This window comes from Amblyomma mixtum, chromosome 2 (genome assembly GCF_055824585.1).
Source record: "Amblyomma mixtum isolate Tamu chromosome 2, ASM5582458v1, whole genome shotgun sequence".
Classification (NCBI taxonomy): domain Eukaryota; kingdom Metazoa; phylum Arthropoda; class Arachnida; order Ixodida; family Ixodidae; genus Amblyomma; species Amblyomma mixtum.
The window spans coordinates 137002943-137023480 of NC_143013.1; the positions used below are offsets into that span (position 1 = coordinate 137002943).

At 48.7% G+C, this 20538-nt stretch overlaps 1 protein-coding gene and 1 long non-coding RNA gene across 2 annotated transcripts; one reads left to right on the forward strand and one right to left on the reverse strand.

Moving 5' to 3' along the window:
• Nucleotides 1-6254: 6254 nt before the first annotated feature.
• LOC149361038 (uncharacterized) lies at nt 6255-10966 on the forward strand. Its single transcript, XM_089572577.1, has 2 exons — nt 6255-6461; nt 7777-10966. Exon 2 carries the CDS (start codon nt 8200-8202, stop codon nt 9496-9498), a length of 1299 nt encoding a protein of 432 aa, XP_089428703.1. The 5' UTR covers nt 6255-6461; nt 7777-8199; the 3' UTR covers nt 9499-10966.
• A 2097-nt stretch (nt 10967-13063) lies between these two features.
• LOC149361039 (uncharacterized) lies at nt 13064-15616 on the reverse strand. The gene is made up of 3 exons (XR_016288899.1): nt 15281-15616; nt 13883-14569; nt 13064-13455 (listed from the first exon to the last, which is right to left on the reverse strand). It is a non-coding gene; the product is annotated as an uncharacterized LOC149361039 (long non-coding RNA).
• Nucleotides 15617-20538: the final 4922 nt, after the last annotated feature.

Sequence of the window (20538 nt, forward strand, 5' to 3'; positions counted from 1 at the left end):
CGAGCCGCACAACAATGTTGTATACGTCATTACAAGCAGCGCCTGTTATTGTTTGCAGTCCTTCTAAGTATGTGAAACGATATCGGAGTTCCAAAGAGCAAAGGATCTTTCTGATCTGGTGTGTTTCACGCAGTGAGAACAGATGGCACAGATACTTCGAATGCTTTCAAACGGCAAGTGCTATTATTTTATTCATACATTTCCAAGTATTAACAAAGACTGTGCCAGCCCTGAAGATGAAAATAAATGTTCTCCTAACCGTGGCTTCGCCCTGTAATATCTTGCCTCACTTTTATTCCTGCTAGACGCAAATGATACAGCCCTATTCGCTAATACTATGCGCCATCATTGCATGCCGACTTCAATGTTTTGAGATCCATCTACTAGTTCCCTGCTTTGCGTGCCGATAGCAGTGGCTGCATAAGATATGGTCGTCAAGTTCTTCTTCAGTACTCGGAGCAGCCGTTCAGCAATATGTGAAAAGTAACCGAACCAGCCCCCGGAGAGTTGCGGCGATAGATAGCAACTGCCCCTCATGCACAGGCCGTTAAGAAAGAGCGCGCGCGCCGAGTGCTCCGAGTTGCTGCACAGCGCCAGCTAGACCGGAGAGGAGGCAGGAGAGGAGGCGCTAAGCCGATGAGGCAGCGTATACATGCTCCTTCCAGCCGGGTCGGGCAGAGCCAACCCACCCCCTGCAGTCGGGCTGGCCCAGCTCGACTCGACGGTCCCTTTGCTCGACCCCCTAGCGTTTACATGAGCCCGACAACCGGTTCTCGGCCCGACAGCCTGCTTAAAGGGGTGGAGACACCAAATTTGTGGTTCGCGCGTTCTTAGTTTCAAACGTTTCTTATGGCTCCAGGAAGCCTGATACACACTCAAAGATTCATATATTCACAGTGAATAATTTATTATAGCATTTTTAGGTGAACGATTTTCGGTTTCGGAACGCCGAGTTGTACAGTGACGTCACAGAGGGGGAAGATCAACTGCCTCGCTTGGTCACGTGGGCCCACAGAAGTTGTGACGCACCTACTGCTGCATCGTCTGTTTTCCCACACACGTGCTGCATATGAATACAAACAACTGCAGGTCTAGTCCCAGCAGCTCGGATTCTGACAGATCTGATTCCAACGAGTGAGGACATCGACTTTTTTTTGTTCGCACGCTAATATCGCCTTCGCGGGTTCGTGCGAAACACTTTGCAAAATGCCAGTAAGCATCGCTGCGCCGCTCTACCCAAGCTGCGCCCACAACCGGTGTCACACTTCGCTGCCGTGCAGCAGTACCTAGCGCTGCTTGGGATGGTGTACAAATATCACAAGAAAAGACAAGATCGCCTAATTATCAGAACTGCCAGCTATACTCGAGCAGCGACAAAGCATGGCTGCTTATGTTGGGAGCTTTCGGCAACGGCACCGCTCGCGGGCGCTCCGGGCGACGAGCTCTGCTGCTGCCTGGCTGCCGTGGTCGTCGCTAGGCCTATAGCCTCTTTCGCAAGCGGCCGGCGCTTCGGAAGTTGCCTGCGCTATAATAAAAGGTCTACTTTTCACAAATAGCTGTAGTGTTAACAGAATCATCTCACAATAAAATAATAGTATGGTCAATCTCCTCGACGCCTTCGGCAGCGGAGCTAGCGGGCGCCAGGCGAGCCGGACCCCGACGTCGCGCCAGCGGCAGCTGCTCGGCGCGGTTGTGAGAAATTTGCTCATATCACAGTTGTTACCTCTACTAGCAGCTCAGTATTGGTCAGCGATCCTCAAAAATGACACTTTTTTCACATTTCTTGTCCCATGGTTTATTATTTACGTCAAGAACACTCTTTAGCTCGCTTTTATGACGTCGGCAGACGGTATCCAGGCTGACCTACCGGCCGGCAGACTCGGCGTACTTCACGTCCGCACAAGAAAATACAAAACAGCCATGCTACCAGAAAGGATGCTTTCTAGATTCGAGATACGACAGCATGACTGCGCTAAAAGTGGATCTTTCGGCAGCGACACTTCCTGCGGCAACGCCGGCCGACGACCTGCGCGCTGGTCCCAGACTGCCCTAGTCGTCGCTAGGCCTAGCTGCTTTCGCATATCGACTCCGCAGCTGAGGGCGCTTCGGGACTGGCCAGCGCTCAGAAACGTGCTCCGCTCGGCACCCCTTTACTGTGAACTCGTCCCATAATAAAAGATATGCTCGATTTCCACGACGTCTTCAGCAACAGAGCTAGCAGACGGCAGGCGAACCGCACCAGGTAGCAGCAGCCCAAAACCGGCTATGGGATGAAATTTGCTTGCATCGCAGTCAAATCTTCTACCAGGAACTCGGTATTTGCCAACGATCGTCAGAAACGATGCATTTTTGATATTCATGTATCCCAGGGTTTGCTATGAACGTGAACAAACAATACTATCGCGTTCTTCGGATGCCGGCGTTCGGCACGAAGACTGGCGCAGGCCGCCCGGCTCCAAGGAGTGCGCCCTATGTCATCATGACGCTGCCGCTCTCCGCGCTCGCATTGGCTGCCGCTTCCCGTCGTTGTTGCCGCGAGCGGCCCGCCGTTGACATCTAGCAGGCCGGACGCAGGCAACGAGCTGCAATCGGACGTTGCGACGCTGTTCGCAACGGCGCGCCGCAAACCGAGCGAGTGGCGGTTAGCAGCAAACGCGGCTCGCTGGTGCGTCGACTGCGCTCACGCGGCTGTGCCCCGCTCATCGTACGTCACTGTATTTTGGTATGACGTCACTAAAACTTTATTTTTCTACACCCCTTGTGACGTCATGGTTGATGGCGCTAGCGATGGGTCTAGATCGTGAGAGTGAGCATTTAGGTAATCTTTGGAACCGAATTAAAATATTTTTTAAACGTTTGTTGCGTCCAACACCTGGCTGTGACTGCCCTTGCATACATAGGAATCCCATAGCAGGCTTTTTATAGCTTCAAAATTTGGTGTCTCCACCCCTTTAACCCGACTTTTGTCGGGCTCATGTAAACGCCCAGTGTACCTCGCTCGTTCGCTTCATAAATATGGGTCAGATATCTCCGAAAAGCTAGTTTTCTCTGCTTTCAAAAGATGCATTTGGTTTAACGGTAGCTGCAAACTTGTTTCAGCTCTAAAAGAAAACGCAAAGATGAAAACTGGCAGTTGAGCTCAACTTGTCTCAGGAAATGCAAAATTGTGAAAAACCTCTTGCACCTAGAGAAATATCTTTCGAGATACTGTGAGATCTGATGCTAGAGAACATATTTAAGCATTTAGAAGTACGTGTATAGATTAGTTTATTAGCCACGCATGTTTCAAAAGCATAGAAAACAGAACAATGTAATCTGCAATAACTTTGGGATATGCATTGCACTGCGGCGACTTTTTGTACAGTTTGAGATCGCCTAATTGCTCTTCCATTCGGAAAATTTCATCCATCTGCCTTGTTTAGTTTAAAAGGTATTTGTGATCAAAGTTAGCGGTTTTTCGAAATAATTAAAAACGGAATGCAATACTGTTCAGGTAACCAGCACGTGGCAGTCATGAGATTTTGCGTGAAGAAACTTAATACTTCGCTCTACGCGGCTAAGCATCGCCTTTACTCTACGGCTCTTGGGGAATGCGCAATGTCTAGTTGATTTTAGCTACCTTTCTTGTTCTCCTTATGAAGGGCACAAGCTCTTGAAACGTTCCGCGGCTTCTTTTTTTCTGGCAAATATACTCTTAAAATGTCGGTCTCTCATTCTTTTAATCAACTTGTAACAATTGCCAACAACAAAGTCCACAGAATACAAACAATAATAGCAATAACGCAGCGACATGCGATAAATGTAGATAAATGTAGTAAGTAGCGCCATCTACACACATGCACGTGTACTAAATAATCACACTTCAAAAAAATAACGAGTGTGGCGCTGCTAAACATTTACAATCAGGAGGTGTTCACGAGAGGGAACGATATCTCTACGATGTTTGCACGTTTCCCTCGATTTTGCCCTATGTAGTGTGTGTCGAACTTCCAAGCAGATTTCCGCCATATTGCTTTGCTGGATTGTTTTGTAGCGTAAAGCTAGTAAAGCCACACTACGCGGGTCAGAGGCGAGTTTTGCGCGAGTGTGCGCCGCCTGTTATGCGCATGCGCGAGAACCGCGTGACGTCAAGAGAGGCGCAGGTCCGCAGGTGCGTCGCCTCCTCGCCACAGCCGGTGCGAGCTCCTCGCTGCCGGCGCCGCCGGCGTGCGCTCCTCTCCGACGCGTGACCTCGTGTTTACGACTGTTGCGCCGCGCGCTACTGCGCATGCGCGAGGAGGGTGCGCGGAGAAATGACGGTCGCGCTCAACATGTAAGCTCTGGTAAGCTAAGGAGAGTCGAGCCGGTGCCAAACGGCGCAGAAGACTGGAAAATGTAAATTCTTCCGATCCCGAGGTTGTCGCCTGGCAGTTCGCCGTCGAGCAGCCAAGGCGAAACATGCGGCCGGAACACCGGAGCGCTTTACGCTACGTATATCCAGGCATAGCAGAGCTAAGCCACTGCCAATTTTTTTCACCTGACGCTACGAAATGCATTCTGGGCGTCGTATTATTTTTCGAGGACAGCGTTGGCATTGCTAAAGCGACAGGAAAGGGAAGAGACAGGCTTTCGCTTCATGCTGCCGGTTGTTCGTTGTTCCGGCTAGCGCTGTGGAGGGGAAGTTGGAGAGCGCTCGATTCGCCTACACTCAATGCACCAGTTAGGCAAAGTTCTGCGGTAGCGGCGGTGCCGCGGGTCTGTACCGCTAGTTCGGGCACTTTGAGCGCAGTTTTGCACCGTCTGCTACCAAAACGGGTGGTCGAGTGCAGGCCTGGTCGTCGCTAGCCTTTGCGATGCCAATGAATTGCAGCCAGCTGTTTACAGCCTACATCAGCGGCAGCCAACATCTCGTATCTCATAAAGAAATGTGCAAACAGCACATCACAATAACATGTTGCCATGAACCAGCCTCGATCCGTTTCTTTGGAGAGCTCGAGCAGCGTTCTAGCTTGTCGACGAGTGAAAGTTACTTGAGTCTCCGCCGTTTATCACAACCCGCAATCCATCATCTGTTTCCATGGCGGCTGCAGCTGCACTATTTCAGCACTAACCATGGAGCAGGTGCAGTTTTCCTGAACTAGACTCGCACTTCTTTCAAACGAATGCCGTGGTTCAGAGGGCGCCATGTTCCACCGCTGAAATGAATCCATGTGGCATACAAGTCGGGTACAACTCAAGAACGAAGCAGCACATGCCCATCAAAGGAGACCGCCCAGCCAAGCGCGTCGACCGAACAGTTTTCTGTTCGGTCTCCACAGGTGCGCCACGACAGCACCGGTGGAGGCTGAAGCCGCCACGACCGTGTGTTGCCGAATATGACCCCACCTGTAACATTCAGCGCTTTTGCGCAAAAGACGCTCTCGCGCGGACATATGCGAAAGGTGAGCACCCCAGCCCTCTCCCCCCCTCCCCTTTAGTGGCCAGTGCAGCTGAGACAATAAACGGGGGCACCACACCTACTAGTACCTTCGCCTTTCTCCCTGTCTTTTCCCCTGCTCCAGCTAAGGTGCTCCTAGAGACGATGGCGGATGCCGGGGCAGCAAAATCTTTTCCTTTCTTTTTGCGTTATTATTCTTTTAGCTTTATCCCGAACAAAGGACATCCACCCTCGGCGACACGGGGACAAAGCGCCGACTCCTTCGCTCTCTTTCGCAGGCTTGGCTGCATGCACAGCCACACAAATCGACATTATTGGCTGGAGAGCTCCCTCTGAGTTGCGTGTGCCGCTTCGTTCTTTAGTTGTAACCGACTATAGTGCTGAGAAGTCTCCTTTTCGGGAACTGGCACAAAGGACCGCCCCCTCCCCTTGCTGCGCGCACCTCCTGCAGGCGGGATAGACTAGCGCCGCAGGAAAAGGAATTCTCGGAAAATGATTACAAGCACGTTATAAGCGGTGTTTACAAGACGGGTTGAGTAGAGGATTTCAGCTGCAAACCGGTTACTGGGTTCATGTAAACACCGAAGAGTCGGGTCCGGGAGTCGAGGGAGCGAGTCCAGTCAACTCCGCTGCAGGGGGTGGGTTGACTCACTCGACCCCAACAGCAGATAGCACGTAAACAGATCGGAGTCGGGTTAGTGGAAGGGGAGGTGATAAATGCGAACCTGTTATTCGCTTGCGCCGTAGCGCCTCCGAGGCAGCCGTGCATGCCGCAATAGGCAGGTTGCAGAAACTCAAGCAACGCTGGGCCGTGCACAGTTTCGACTCTGGCAACACTGTGAGTGCCGCCATGGTGAAGGAAAAAATTCACTCGCGACACATGCCGAGGTGCGTTCTTGAGCTGTGTCCGCCCACCGGCAACGGCGACGTTTAACAGCATCAGCAGAACCCTTAATGCAGTTTTTCGACGGACGACATCATGCCAACGCACTGCTGCGTCCCACTGTGCAAACAGTGCGGATACACAGACCAATCCGGACAAAAGGTACGCACGCATTACTGCATTCGTAGCGGGCGATGTTAGAGGCAGTAGCGCTTGTTTGTGTGGATGGTGCCATTCATATGTGTCAGAAGTGCGGACGTCAAACAGTGCTGTGCGCACTGTACATGGCAAGAATGTTTATCGGGGCACTGAATTCGTTTAGCCGACTGCGATGAACTATATTGCCACATAGCGATTCCCTAGTTGGCGTGTTAAAGCTAACATGCAGAGAAACGAACTTGACCCGATAGACTCGCAGCACGGGGTAACCCCGGCCAGTTCGTGCGACCATTGACTCGCCAGCCGGCTTGTCGGCGCCTCATCATGGAACGGAGAGGGTAGACACACACAGCACGCGCGGATCGCGTATTCGTGCTGTGTTGCGCGGTTTGTTTGTATGCTGACTGTTGCAACGCTAAACGCGCACTATGCGAAAGCTCCTTGTTATGGGGGTTGCTAGTGCTGAAGATGACGCGGATTTATAATTCTGATCAAGTAAGGACCCCGCCGCGGTGCCTCAGTGGTTGTCGGCTGCAGGCCCGAAAGATGCGGGTTCGATCCCGGCCGCGGCGGCTGAATTTCGATGGAGGCGGAATTCTAGAGGCCCGTGTTCTGTGTTATGTCAGTGCACGTTAAAGAACCCCAGGTGGTCGAAATTTCCGGAGCCTTTCACCTCGGCGTCCCCCATAGTTCGAGTTGCTTTGGGATATTTAACCTCAGTAACCAAAACCAAACCAAATAAGTACATCATCCAAACTTGGCATTGAAAAAGCAAGCCTGTCGTATGCCACCTCTGTGTCAAATTCCAGCACAAATTAATGAGCAGTTTAACCAAGAGAAGCATTTACGGTGCACGCTTAGCATTGCAACAGTCTACACTGTTTACCAACGCACTGCTCCATATTAATGTTTGTTTCATCTGCTGGGCACTGCAGATGCATATCCAACCATGTCGTCGGCTGTGATGGTTGTGTGTGGCAAACTGTTTCTCAAAAGTAATTCACAACTGCAAGTAAAATTTTTATTGTCACTCACCAATGCATACAGCGTTTAGAATATATAATTCGAGCTGTTGCGCCTTTACATGCCCCTAAAGACATTGAGCTTGCAACATTGCAGGAGTGACTGACAAGATGGACTATTCTACAGTTACGATTAGCAGTCAGGTCATGTGCTGCTGAATGGCTGTAATACCAAGGCGCTCGTGTGCAGATTTATTCTTCCACAGTGGATTTCAAGTTTCATCTAGTCAGTGAAGAACACTGTATATGCTTTATTAGAAATTAACATACTCTTACTCAATATCTTTTTTGTCCAGGTGTCGTATCACCGATTTCCGAGAGACCACACCATGAAGAAAAAGTGGATTGCAGCCATAAAGAGGGACGAGGGACCATATTTCAAAATTTCAGCGGCAACAAAAGTCTGTTCTCTGCATTTCGCAAACTCAGACTACTGGTAAAACGTTGCAAGTGGCCTTCGGGTTTTACGTCAGGAAGCTGTACCCTCAATTTTTCCTTTTCGGACATTAAAGCCCTCAAGAAAGCCACCTCATGAGAGGAGTGCTCCTACCAGCAAAAAGGGGCACAAGCGCTCAAAAAAGAACGAAGGCAGGCAGGCTGAAGCAGCAGTTGGAACGACAGTACAAGAATGTCTTCCGCACAGTGAATCTCCACGGCTAGAGTCCCCTGCAGACACAGACTCTTTATGGGATAACTTTCCTCCGGATACCGAACCTGTAATGAGCATTTCTCCACAAAGGTCTCCACTGCAGGAAATTTTTTCTGAAAATGTGCCATCACTTCAAGAACCCCCACAAAACTTCCATAAATGCAATTGTTATCACACTGTTTCTGTTCTGCAAGCACAGCTAGCTGCTAGCAAAAAAAATGAAGTGAAGCTGCAAGAGCAGCTTGCTGAGAGCAAACAGTGTGAAGTACAATTACAAGAAAAACTTGATTCAAGCAAGGAGGACATTCAGAAATCACAAGAAGAGCTGCAGCATGCCAACGAGAAACTTGAAGCACAGAAAAAAGAGCTCAATTTGCTTCGAGATCAACTTGTTGCCGCCCAGCGCACACTGCAGAAATGGGAGGAAGATTTAACTCCATTTGGAATCGAAAAATTCCAAGAAAGTGATGAGGACATTCAGTTCTACACTGGGCTTCCAGACTATACCTCATTTGTAGCCCTGTATGAGTATCTGGACCCAGGAGAGGATGGAGCAAATGTAAAGCGTCACCAGGGCAACTGCGGGAACCTCACACGCAGAGGCCAGCGACGTAAGATCAGCTCATCAAATGAACTATTTCTTGTGCTCATGAAACTCCGGCTGGGTTTGTTTCACCGGCATCTTGGACACCTATTTTCTGTGTCGAAGAGCACAGTGTCCAGAATATTTTCTGCATGGACAGACTACATGTACTTGCAGCTGGCACGGCTGCCGCTGTGGCAGTCCAGAAATGCCGTTAATGCAACAATGCCGGACGCCTTCCTTGAGAGGTATTCATCGACAAGAGTCATACTCGATGCCACTGAGATCAGATGCGATGTCCCCACCTCATTTGTCACACAGTCCGAGCTCTACTCGCATTACAAGTCAACCCACACGGTGAAAGGACTTGGTGTGGCACCAAGTGGAGTGTTAACATTTGTGTCCGAACTGTTCACGGGTGGTACATCCGACAGGGAGTGCGTCATCAAAAGTGGGTTCCTGGACCTCCAGTTTGATGAAGGAGACTCAATTATGGCTGACAAGGGCTTCCTGATAGAAGACCTTATGCAAGGGAAAGGTGTGGCAGTGAACATCCCACCTTTCCTTAGATCTCGGCAGTTCACTGCAGAGGAAGTTCAAAAAACTCAAGCAATTGCAGCGCTTCGAATTCATGTTGAAAGGAGGATTCAGCGCATCAAAGGGTTTCACATCTTTGATCGTTCCCTTCCTATTTCGCTGGTTCCATTAGCGAACCAAATGTGGACAATTTGTGCAATACTGACAAACTTTCAGGGAGCTCTTATAGCGGAAAGTGATGACACTTAGAATTGACCACTTGCGGAAAAGCGAGCGCCACCTGTCATGCAACGAGCGAAGCTCCACCGCAACTTTTGGTTGGAAAGTTGTTCCCGAGCAGACATGTGCAAGGCAGCGTTCAGCAGTTCCTGTGCGCTTGTTTTGTTGTTTTAGTGTTGTTTCTTTGCCGGAAATGGGTGTTTGCTAACGAGAGAGGATGATAGAGGAGGAGAACTTCCCATGTGCGTTTTTAGAAATGGGGTGGAGCGAAGATTTTTCGCGTGGTAGCCTGAAATGTGTGGCAAAACTTCCACTCCACTACCTCAGCTGTTCGCCAGGCTCATCGTGGCTGGTCCTTCAAGGAGGAAGGTTACATCAGAAACTTGATGATGAACCTTCAAACAACTAACAATGAACTAAATTTCGTGAGAGCGGCGCGTGCGCGTAGATGGTGAATACCGGTGTTTATGTGACAACGGCATGGTCCGTCGTTAGTACAGGCCTTCCTTTTTTCTCGTCGCCGCCGCGGTGGCTCAGTGGCTATGGTGCTCGGCTGCTGGCCCGAAAGACGCGGGTTCGATCCCGGCCGCGGCGGCTGAATTTCTTTGGAGGAGAAATTCGAGGCCAGTGTACTGCGCGATGTCAGTGCACGTTAAAGAACCCCAGGTGGTCGAAATTTCCGGAGCCCTCCACTACGGCGTCTCTCATAGCCTTAGTCGCTTTGGGACGTTAAACCCCATAAACCAACCTTTTCTCGTCATTGGTAAGCTTTCTTGATAGGACAGGATTTTTTGATAACTTCGTACAGCACATTTTGCTGCTGGGCACACTTAACTGATTAGTAACCGACCCGTTGTACCATCTCAATCGTGGTTCGTGCTGATACGGCAGAGCGTTGCTTTGCACGGGCCGCAGGAGCGTTAGAATGAACGGTCATATGCGAGGTTGCGCTCTGCCGTGCTCCCGCTGTTCAGATAGCACGGCTTGACATTGTTGCATTTATGGTGAGTGTTCATACTAGTATATATATAATTCGGTTTCCACCGAATACGCACGCGCGTTGATGGCAAAACTCTTCTAGAACGACCGAGCTACGTGCACTTGGCAGCAAGCGCGAAATACAGCAGGAACATCCGTTTCGAAACGAGCTTGGCGGGAACCTGAACTCTGTGCTTCCTTTCTGATGAAGTAATTTCGTGCAGCCTTAGGCGAAGCAATGAGCTGGCATTTTCATTCACGCTGCAAAAGCGAGGAAAGGAGCTCACATCATTCGCCGCACTACAGCGAGGGAATGCTCGGCCCGCTCATGTTTTCCAACCAAAACCAAATCGTCTATAGAGGGCGCTGGCTGCGCCTTCACTGCGCATGCGCAGAAACTTTTCCGCAAATGGTCAATTGCAAAAGTCTGAGGAAGTCATCCTGCATTGCAGCAGTGGACATTTATTCATTCTCCAAATATGACACGAGTGTGTTGAAATAAAAATCATTAAGTTTTGCCTTCATGACTTCCCATTCACTCTCACTCATTCTAACTCTCTCAATTAGAATGAATTCTTTACTGAAAACAACAAAATCCCCCCAACTTAACCCAGAAACACCCATCTGTCCAAGGAGCTGTGCATAATAAAAATGGTCCCTCTTCAGTTTTGGGCCATTTTCGCTCACTTCACTACAAAAGTCTAATGCAGTAAGCTCGCTCCCCTTCTTTTGCCTTAATGTGTATGGACACTTGATCTCTACTACCCCGTAGGATGATTCTACAGGATCAAATGCTAGTCTGTCTGGAGAGGCACCAAGCCAAGGAAATGCAGGGTTCACAATTAGGCCACAGCCAGCGATGGTGACATCGTGTCCAACATTTCGGAGCACCTCCTGGTAGCGCTGAGCAGCCAGCGGCTCATTGGAAATCCCATACCTGCATACAAAATACAAATACCAGTTACAATGTTGCACTCAAGAAAACTATGCATACATACACAGCAGCATAATGTTATTTCTCACAATGTTGTTTACAAAACTGGATACTCGTACTTGCTCCAATTCTACAATGGCTCTACTGAATTTGCTGGATGTGTAAATTCGATACTTTGGAAGTATCTCTGATTATGATAATCACCAAGGATGTTTAGATGCCTAAGGGGCCACAAAAGCAGCGACACACTGGTGAATGAAAGTTTCTCTCAAGAGCCTGCCCTTCTGTGCTATACAGGTGCTCAATACTTACGGACAATATTAACAACTTAGACGTGTCCAGCAAAACTACAAGTGAAATAGACTAAGTTAATTGCCTCTGAGGTTGCACTTGGTATAGTGGCTACACTATTATGCTTTCTTCTGAAAAAACAAAAACAAACGATGCACTATTCTGTTGACCCCTTTTATCCCAACAACCATACATGGCCAGTATGAGCAGAGTAACATTCACGTGTTCTGTAGAGGAGATATGAGTGTGTCTTCTGTTCATACGCAAAAGGGCCAGTGACGTATGCTAAGCTGTGTAAGAAGTACCTCCTAATTTGCGTTAGGTGCTCCAAATATGGCTGGGACTGTACATTGACGCATAGAAAATGTTACCATTTGCATTCCTGCGAAAGGTACCTTAGGCACCTTTTGTGTTACAGTGGCATTAGCACCTCTGCATCAAACATGCACCTTGATCAGCCTCGCCAGTACATCATCATGTAGTATATACTTGGTTCTGCAAACATTGTAGTCACGTCAAAAATTGTGCTATTGCTTTTTAAGGCGGAAGCCTTTAATGTCTCATCGTTGTAAGCAGCAGTTGTCGACAGAAAATGTCACGCTTTTCAATTGGTGGAAACGGTCGTGACGTCACAGTGCGCGAATTTCAAACGGGGCCAATTGTACTTTGGCTAGTAACCATGCAACCAATTGAAGGGATCGTGTAGTGATGCTCCAAGTAAGTGGGACTGAGCTTAGTTAATTGCTTAATTACCCAATTAGCCTAATTAGCTTTACTAGTCAGGCCATATAAATAAATAAAACCGATTAAGAAATTGGTCGAGCTCAGGAATCGAACCCCGGTCTTCGGCGTGAGAGACGAGTATGCTATCCACTCCGCCATGCCAGCTCGATGGTTTGGAATGAACAAAGGCGCGTCTAGTGAATACGGTGTCTTCACTCACTCTCATCCTCCTCCATTCCCTTCCTCCCTTCCTCTACGGTGCGGTTCAGGTGTCCACCGAGATGACTGAGAATTACTGCGCCATTTCCTTTCCTCAAAAAGCGTTGCGTTCAAAGGGCAAGGCATCGCGCCGAACGGGTGGTGGCGTTCCGTGGACTCCCTGGCAGCGCTACAACGCGCTGTCGCGTTCCACTCCTAAAGGCGAAGCTTAAGCGTCATTAATTAGCAGTTAATTAGTATTCAGGCATTAATCAGTAATTGACCACTAATTAGTGATTTGTCATCACTTAGTAATTAGTACTCAATTACATGTGACGCCACCAGTGCCACAGAAACAGCGAAGGTGGTGCGGAAAACGCTTCCGCCTCTATACCACTTTAGACAGGCAAAGTGCCCCCTGAATTTTTTGTCTCACAACTTGCCCCTCTCCCTCTCTCTCACACACACACACACAAAACTTTAACATTCATAATTTTCAATAATGGTTCGCATTTCTGCAAGCAAAAATTGCCTAGGATAAATTTTGCACATCCTCTTATAGTAAAAAAACATGAAGTAAGCAACTGGGGTTGACCAAATGTGCGAAAAATACACCATGTCACTAGGGCTTGAAGAAAAAGTATTCAACAATTGCCATACTTAATAGCAGGAAGCCTTGAAAGGTCCTTGCTGCTCGTGATGGCTTGTAGGCCTTTCAAAGTCCACTGCTGCCTGGTTACTGCCACACCGAAGTTTGATGAAGTCAACCGGATGCTGCGCTCCTTTTACCAGAGAGTACTGTTGGCCTGCTGCCGTGTGTCACGCTCAAGTGCCAACGATGCCTCTGGTGTCAGGCACACTTCCTGCGAAAGAAAGAAAGCATAGCCCTCATTCCTGAATTTTTAACCAGATATGCAGGGAGGATAAAATTAAACCTTTTTTGTATGTCTGTAGAAGTAAAAGTTTCACTCAGCTAAAGGCATTCATCTTCGAAAACAAGTAAAGAAATATGCGCAAATGTAAACATACCATGAGTGTCAATTTATACCGTCATGTTCTGTTTGATAATGCATATGACAATGCAATGAACGTGCATAAAATTCCTAACACTTTAGTTTCTGTTATGCTATCATTGAAACCTTGCTTAACCCAATAAAAAGTAACATCTGTGCACCTTCAAGTTTCACAACTTTAAAATAGCCTACAGACAACTGCTTTCAGTCAATTCTGTGTTTCAATAGCAATTTTAAGTTCTTGATTGCACTGTTTATGCAAGAAAATGTCACCCACCTGCAAAATTCTCCTTCCTTGCAAGTGAGCTGGTGGAACCCATGTTGTGGTGTCCTCAAATAATTTTATAGGTGGTATACGCTCTGTGGAGATTGAAGCAGTTGGAAATATTCCAGCCAGATGCACGCTGAAACCATGCGGCAGAATCGCCTGCTGGTAACTGTGCGGTGCAGACACGGGCGCAGAGCCATATTTTGTCTTTTTGCATGGTTGCTCGGGTGTCATGAGCAATGCTTCTGCAAATGCATTTTTTGGATTTGCAGACAGCAGCTTCTTTGCCAGTGCTATTTTTGCTTGTCCTTGTTCCTCGTCACTTCGAGGGCAGTGCCTGCGCTCCTTTGGCCTGGCAAACTTTGGCATGCATGAGCCGCCTTCTCTGACACTCCTCCAATCTACCAACTGTATGGAGGTCCCCCTGATGCTTGTACCACGGGGCACCCTCCATTGTTGTGGCACATCTGTACAAGAAACCTCACCAGGCACTTCCTTAAATCCCTTTGCCTGAAAGAGTGTAAGGGTCCGCAGCATGGCCATCAGGTGATTGCAGGCTAGTTTGCCAGCTGGGCAATCGCAACTGCCGTCCATCAGCTTTCCCTCCATGTCGACAGCTGCGATTACCGTATACGGTGAAGAATTTTTTTTTTTTTGCTGCGGTAGCAGGCTCCCTTGACGAAGAGGAGTCCTGAGCTGGAAAATGAAGGTTTTTATGTCAGCAGAAGGCAATACACACCAGCACACATGTGATAAATAGTAATCATTTAAAGGAATACACATACCACAACACTGAACATACTCTAGTTTTCAGGCACTTATGCAACACTTGCAGAGGAAATCCATTTTTTGCCGTAGCAGCAGAGAAGCAGCTTTTCATAACTTCGCCACTCGGCACACATGCCAAGTCTTACACACGAAGGTGATGCGCGAGACAAGACTCGGAGGAAGGCCCCCAACATAACCATGCACAGATCAGTTCATATTGCAGTAATGCACAGTTCGGCAATGAAAACATGCATTCGTTCATTTACGTGACGCGTCCATTAAGAAAAAAAGTGTGAGGCACCTGTACATGACTGCAGAAAACGAGATCTCACCGCGAAGCGTCATCTGTCAAGCGATGGTACGCTGGCACCATGCCACGTTCAACAGCAGTCCCGACGGGGAGCAGCGAAAAATTTTTTTCAAAGTACCACGCTATGCTGCATATGACGGTACGAAACTCGATGCAAGCAGCATCTGCAACCACGCGGTCTTTTACAACCCAACAGAGACATCAGCGAAGCGCATCAGTTGCTTTCACCCACATGTAATTATCGAAGCGGCGCTTTAAAACCCGCACTGCATTCCAACAACCAGAACTCTTACTTCACCTAATTCGCGAGTGTCAGAGAGAAATCTTACCTTCGCTGGCTGCTGTTGGTCTTGATGGACGATGGCACAAGGTAGGACTCGACACTGAAGTTGTAGCTTCGATCGAGGCAGCGTTCAGTGCCAGACCGATCGTAATAAAAGTCCAACACATTACTTTCTGTGAGAGGCGGTAGCACGCTCAAGTTGTTGTCCCAGCCCGTTATGGGAAACAACATTCTGCGCTGGGCCGGCCATTACAAACAGATAAAGCAGCGGTAGAACAGAGTGCAGCCTGGTGCAGCCGGCGTCGCACTTACTTCTGCTGTTCTGCAGCTCCTTCACCATGGCGGCGGCACAGTGTTGCCAGAATGGCGCGCCGTCTTTCCGCCGCCGGTTCGGTTTTCTGCAACCCGCCTATCTTCCAAGCTGCCACTTCCTTTTCCCGCTGCGCCGCTCGACGCTTGGTGCCGCTGCTGTTGAACCGGTCGCGACTCGCTAAAATCGAGTTCATGTAAACATGCAGTCAAGTTGGGCTGACCTTGCTCAACTCGATCTCCTGGCTCGATCCGCCGAAGTCTGGTTCATGTAAACGAGGCTATAGTTGCCTGACAATAGACGGTGTGAAAATAGCAGCTGTTCCTTCAGTTTCCAGGTACGCGCGCGTGGACACGCACGCATACACACACACACATACGCGGGCGCACTTTCTCAATCTTTGATCCAACCAAATCGAGGCAAATCGACGCAAGGCAAGAAAGATATACATTTCAGCACGCGATGGAAAATACTGGAGGGAATAAGCAACCTAATGATGCAGACTGGATGCAAGAAAGACGTACAGGCGCGGCCATAAATAAACGGAGCACGCTATTGCGTTCGAAGAGCAATCATGCTTTCTCCATTGGTAATGAAGAAGCGTTGCTTGTATACAAGAAAGCCCACCAACCTCCTCTACCAGCATGCGCGCACCACTGCTGGAAAATTCAATTAGGTGACGCGTGAAAATTATTCGAAGACAGTTGCGTGCTCCGTTTACTTTTGTCCGCGCCTGTAGGTCTAAAATGAATAAGAGCACGCAGTTGAGGGTCCAAACGAGAGAGGGGAGGGGGTCGCCCTAAGTGCCTACAGAACTATCGCTTTGTAGCCCCACCCCCCCTTCTTCGTACAATGTCTATAAAAAAGTCTCTAGTCCGCCTCGTGAATGGTATGCATCTGTATACTGTATTTTTGTGAACCTTGGCAAAATTCCGTCTAAGTTGATCGCAATTGGTTGCAAGGTGCCGCCGCATGTACGACGAATATTTGCTTCCGAGGTAAACACATTCCGACACCCTGCGGTGCTAACCATCTCAATAGCAATTTCACGTCTCTTGCGCAATGTCGATTCATCTCAAGGGTAAACAGAAATTGACAATTTCCCACTTCTCTCTGCCTTTTTCTTTACCAACCATAGTTTGTAAGGTTGGACAGACCTGAGCGTTGACTAAATTGTATAGCTGTCTTTGTTACAGTTTTCTTATCATAGATACAATACCATTTGATAAAAAAATATATTTTTTCTCAGCGCTAGAGTTTGCAGGTTACACTCTAGACCAGGAGTGTTCCGACTACTACTAATATTACTATGCATCAACAGTGACGAAGTGATTGCACGCGCAAAAGACGAGGGCAGAAGGAAGGACACAAGAAAGGCACCGATTTCAACTATAAGGCTCATTGAAAAAAAAACGCTAGAAATATATACATGGGACATAAACGTAAATAATTTGCTTTATATCACACCTTCCTTATTTTTGGCGTCCGCTTTCTCTTTACGCTTACTTAGTAATTTGCGCTGTGCAATTATGTCGACAATTATCACTAACTCTCCCAAGTTTCCACTGTATCGACGTTGTGCCTTTTGCGATTCGGGCGGGGCAGCATTATTTTTTTCCTTTTTCTTTGCTCCCACTAATATATGTCACGACATTGAAAACAGTAAAGTCTGTAGTCGGGTAAAACTCAAGAACGAAACAGCACATTCCCTCAAAGGAGGCCCTCCAGATAGTAACATCGACGGTACAGCTTTCTGTGGCTACTCAGCCAAGGCTAAACAAGAGAGGGAAGGAAACGGTCCTCTGTTCCCGTGCTGGGCATCCTTATCCGGAACAAGGATCACCCCACCTCTGACGCCGTTTGGACAAAGACGGTACCCTCTTGCACCGGCTCTCCAACTTTTTCCCTTCACCCTTCCGGAACCATAGACCGAATAAAGGAAGCCCCACTCTCTTTGGCTTTGGCAAGGGACAGGCAGAGAAAGCAGCATAGGGAACCACCCCAGCCAACACCTCCCCCCACGGACGACGGGGACTAGCAGCCGGGTTTGCCATGGTTCGTTTGTAATCCTCTGAAGGCAGGCGCAGCAGCAAAAGAAAAGCCTTCACGCAGCACGGGTCAAGAAAGGACCGGACACGTATCTCAACATCTCAACCAAAACCAGTCTCGGGTCGCTGGGGGCAAGACGGGTAGACACTTTCTCAGTGTTGGATCAGTGTCGTAGCCTGGTGGCAGAATATGAACTACTTGCAAGATGGCGGCAGTGGAACCGCCACCTTAAAGGGCCCCTGCCCACCCCATGGTCCCAAACACTCTCTACCTCGCTTTGAGCGAGCCTCCTTTCCTTCCATTCCCTCCTCGAAATTTTTCTCTCCCGTTCCTCGTCGAGTAGGCTCGGCAAGGCAAAATCACCCCTTCGTTCTCCGGTGTAAGCCGGAGGCGTGGTGTCTGTGGAGTGCGTCACAGGGCGACGTCATGGCCCCGCCTTCAAAAGAATTCTTTTCTTGGTTTTTGCATTTTCTCCGCACACTGAACGATCGAGAGGCGCGATCGGCTTGACCACCTAGACTTGTTAGCGAGCGCATCCTTTCATACATCTGTTTGTCATTCCCAGTTAACGAGCCACCTTTTCATTTTCTTTTAGGCCTCCCCACCGTTTCACGAGCGGAGGGGCGGAAGTCGGTTGTGTTCGAAACACACGGCGAAGCGCGGACCCGGCAACCGCCCGTTTGCTTTTCTCCATGCGTGTTTGTGTCTTTTCTCCGCTCCAAAGCATATGTCATTCATTGGAGTCAAGGCGTACGCAAGATGCACGAAAGATAAGCGGTGTGTGTGCGGAGCGGTCAAGTGGGCGAGCGAGGGAAAGGCTCTGCTGCACTAGTAATTAAAACCTTGTTTTTGGGGGCTTGCATAGAAGAAAAAAAATCTGAGAAGGGAGCGCGTACGCAGAGCGTCTCGTGAGGTGATCACGGCGGGGGGAGGGGGGGGGGGGCGAACCAACTCCCTCAGTTTTACTATTTTTTACTTTTTATGGCAAGGGTTCAAGGCTGTCGCCGCACGCTCCCTCCGCAGTTTTTTTTTTGTTCCTTCATGCGGGTTTGTAGGCATGAGCCAGAACAGAAGGCGCTGCGGAAAGCGTTGTGCAGATGACGCGACGCCAAGGCTACGCCCAATCTTCTCCCGTCAGTCAGAACGATGCACCAATGGACTGCCTTCAGCGAAAGTAACCCCCCATGACGTCAACGGGGTTCAGAGTAGTGGGCCGGGCCCGTTTTTGTTGAAGGAAAGAACGAGCGGGCTTTGATTTGAATTTTCGCAGCTTTTCGGGGCGCGCATGGCTCTAGTATTTTGCAGAGGTAATCTTCGATGCCTCATCTATGCAGTGGGCTTGTTTTTCAAAAATGTCCGGACCCTGGGCACTGGCCCTTTAACAGAGGCAACACTAAAGAAAGTGAGAGAGCAGTAAAAATAGATCTTATTTAACCTGGGTAAAAACTGATGCACTTCTAGCTCCCTCAGTTGCTCGTGCTTCTAGCGCGGTTTCCTTGAACTGGGGTCATCGAACAAGCCCGGAATGTGCGTTGCCTGTCCTCCTCCGAGCCAGTGCCATCTTGTCCGAGCACGCGCGTTGACAAAAAGTAGACAGCGAGGAGCCGTCTACTGGTTCCCGGAGCGGGCGACAATTACTTCGGTAGGGATATGCACCGACAGGCGAAAAAAAAAAAGGCGCTGACAGGCCATGTCCGACCGAAAGGCGCCAAGGCCACAAAGAGCCTTTCTCCCTTTTTCTACGTCCGTCTGGACACAGCAGTGCTGCTGAGGGAAGAGGTAGCGAGGGACGTAATAACGAAATGCCTCACCTGACTCCCTCTGACTCGGGGTCTTTGACCGACCTTCGAGCGCATAGTGGCTTACAACCGGCGGATTCAGCCTGCAGATACGTTCTCGGCACGCAAATTTTATTTTACCGCACTACTTTAATTTGCGAAACAAAAGAAAGACGCGGTGTTAATAGTCAAGATCCAGGCTTTGCACTCTTTTTATCGGTCGTTTTGGCACGTGGCAATACAAATAATGCGAAAACCCTATGATCATTTTGTGTTCACCTAATCCTTTCCATCCCACAGACACGTGTACTCCTCTGGAAGTACAGCAGCAGACAAAACTAAAAAGAAAAGTGCTGGTTAATTGTATGTATGGGTTGCACTTTTCGGCTTTTATTTTTGAAAATGCGGCGCATTTTTTAGGTATTTATTTTGAAACGCTACATTCGATTTTTTTTCCGCGAATATTATTTTCTACATAAGCATTTTGGTTTTTTTCTGCCAAATATATAATGCTCGTTGTGCAGTCAAACATGACCTGGAGTTTTTCTTGGCCTCTTTTCTAAGAACGTGCACCTCATGGAGCGCTAATTTTCACACAAATGGTCGTATAGGAGCTATTCTTGCAGAAAGAAGTCGTACAGTCATAACAAAAGAAAAAAAAGTCGAAGTTAAAGGTTGGACCATGAGACAGAAACGTAAGTGCAGGTTTAGGTCCGAAAACTTTGTTGTCACCCGCTGGTTTAATTGTCCACTGGACGAAAGAACCAAGCACCATATGCCTGGGAAACATTAATCTTCGGCCCTACCTGGAGATAAAAAAGAAGTTGAAAATATGATTACTGTTGCATGGCGTTCGAAGATACACTATACACATTAGCTCCGGGCAATTAGTTTCATCTGCCAAGGCAAGGAACCCTCTGCAGACATAAAATACTCTGGCAACTCGTCCCTGATTGCCATGGCAGCAGGAGCAGTGCGGTTGGCGGCGGTGCACGAGCTTGGTGTGTTTGTCTGCACAACGCTTTGTCTCCAGCTTCCGTCCTGTATTCAATCGCTCCTGACGCTGTCACCACAGTTACGAGGGCAGTAGGCAGCATCAAGGAGAAGAAAGTTGTGCAGGCACACTGCTGCTTTCGCCATATTATCAAGCAAATCAAGGTCCCCACT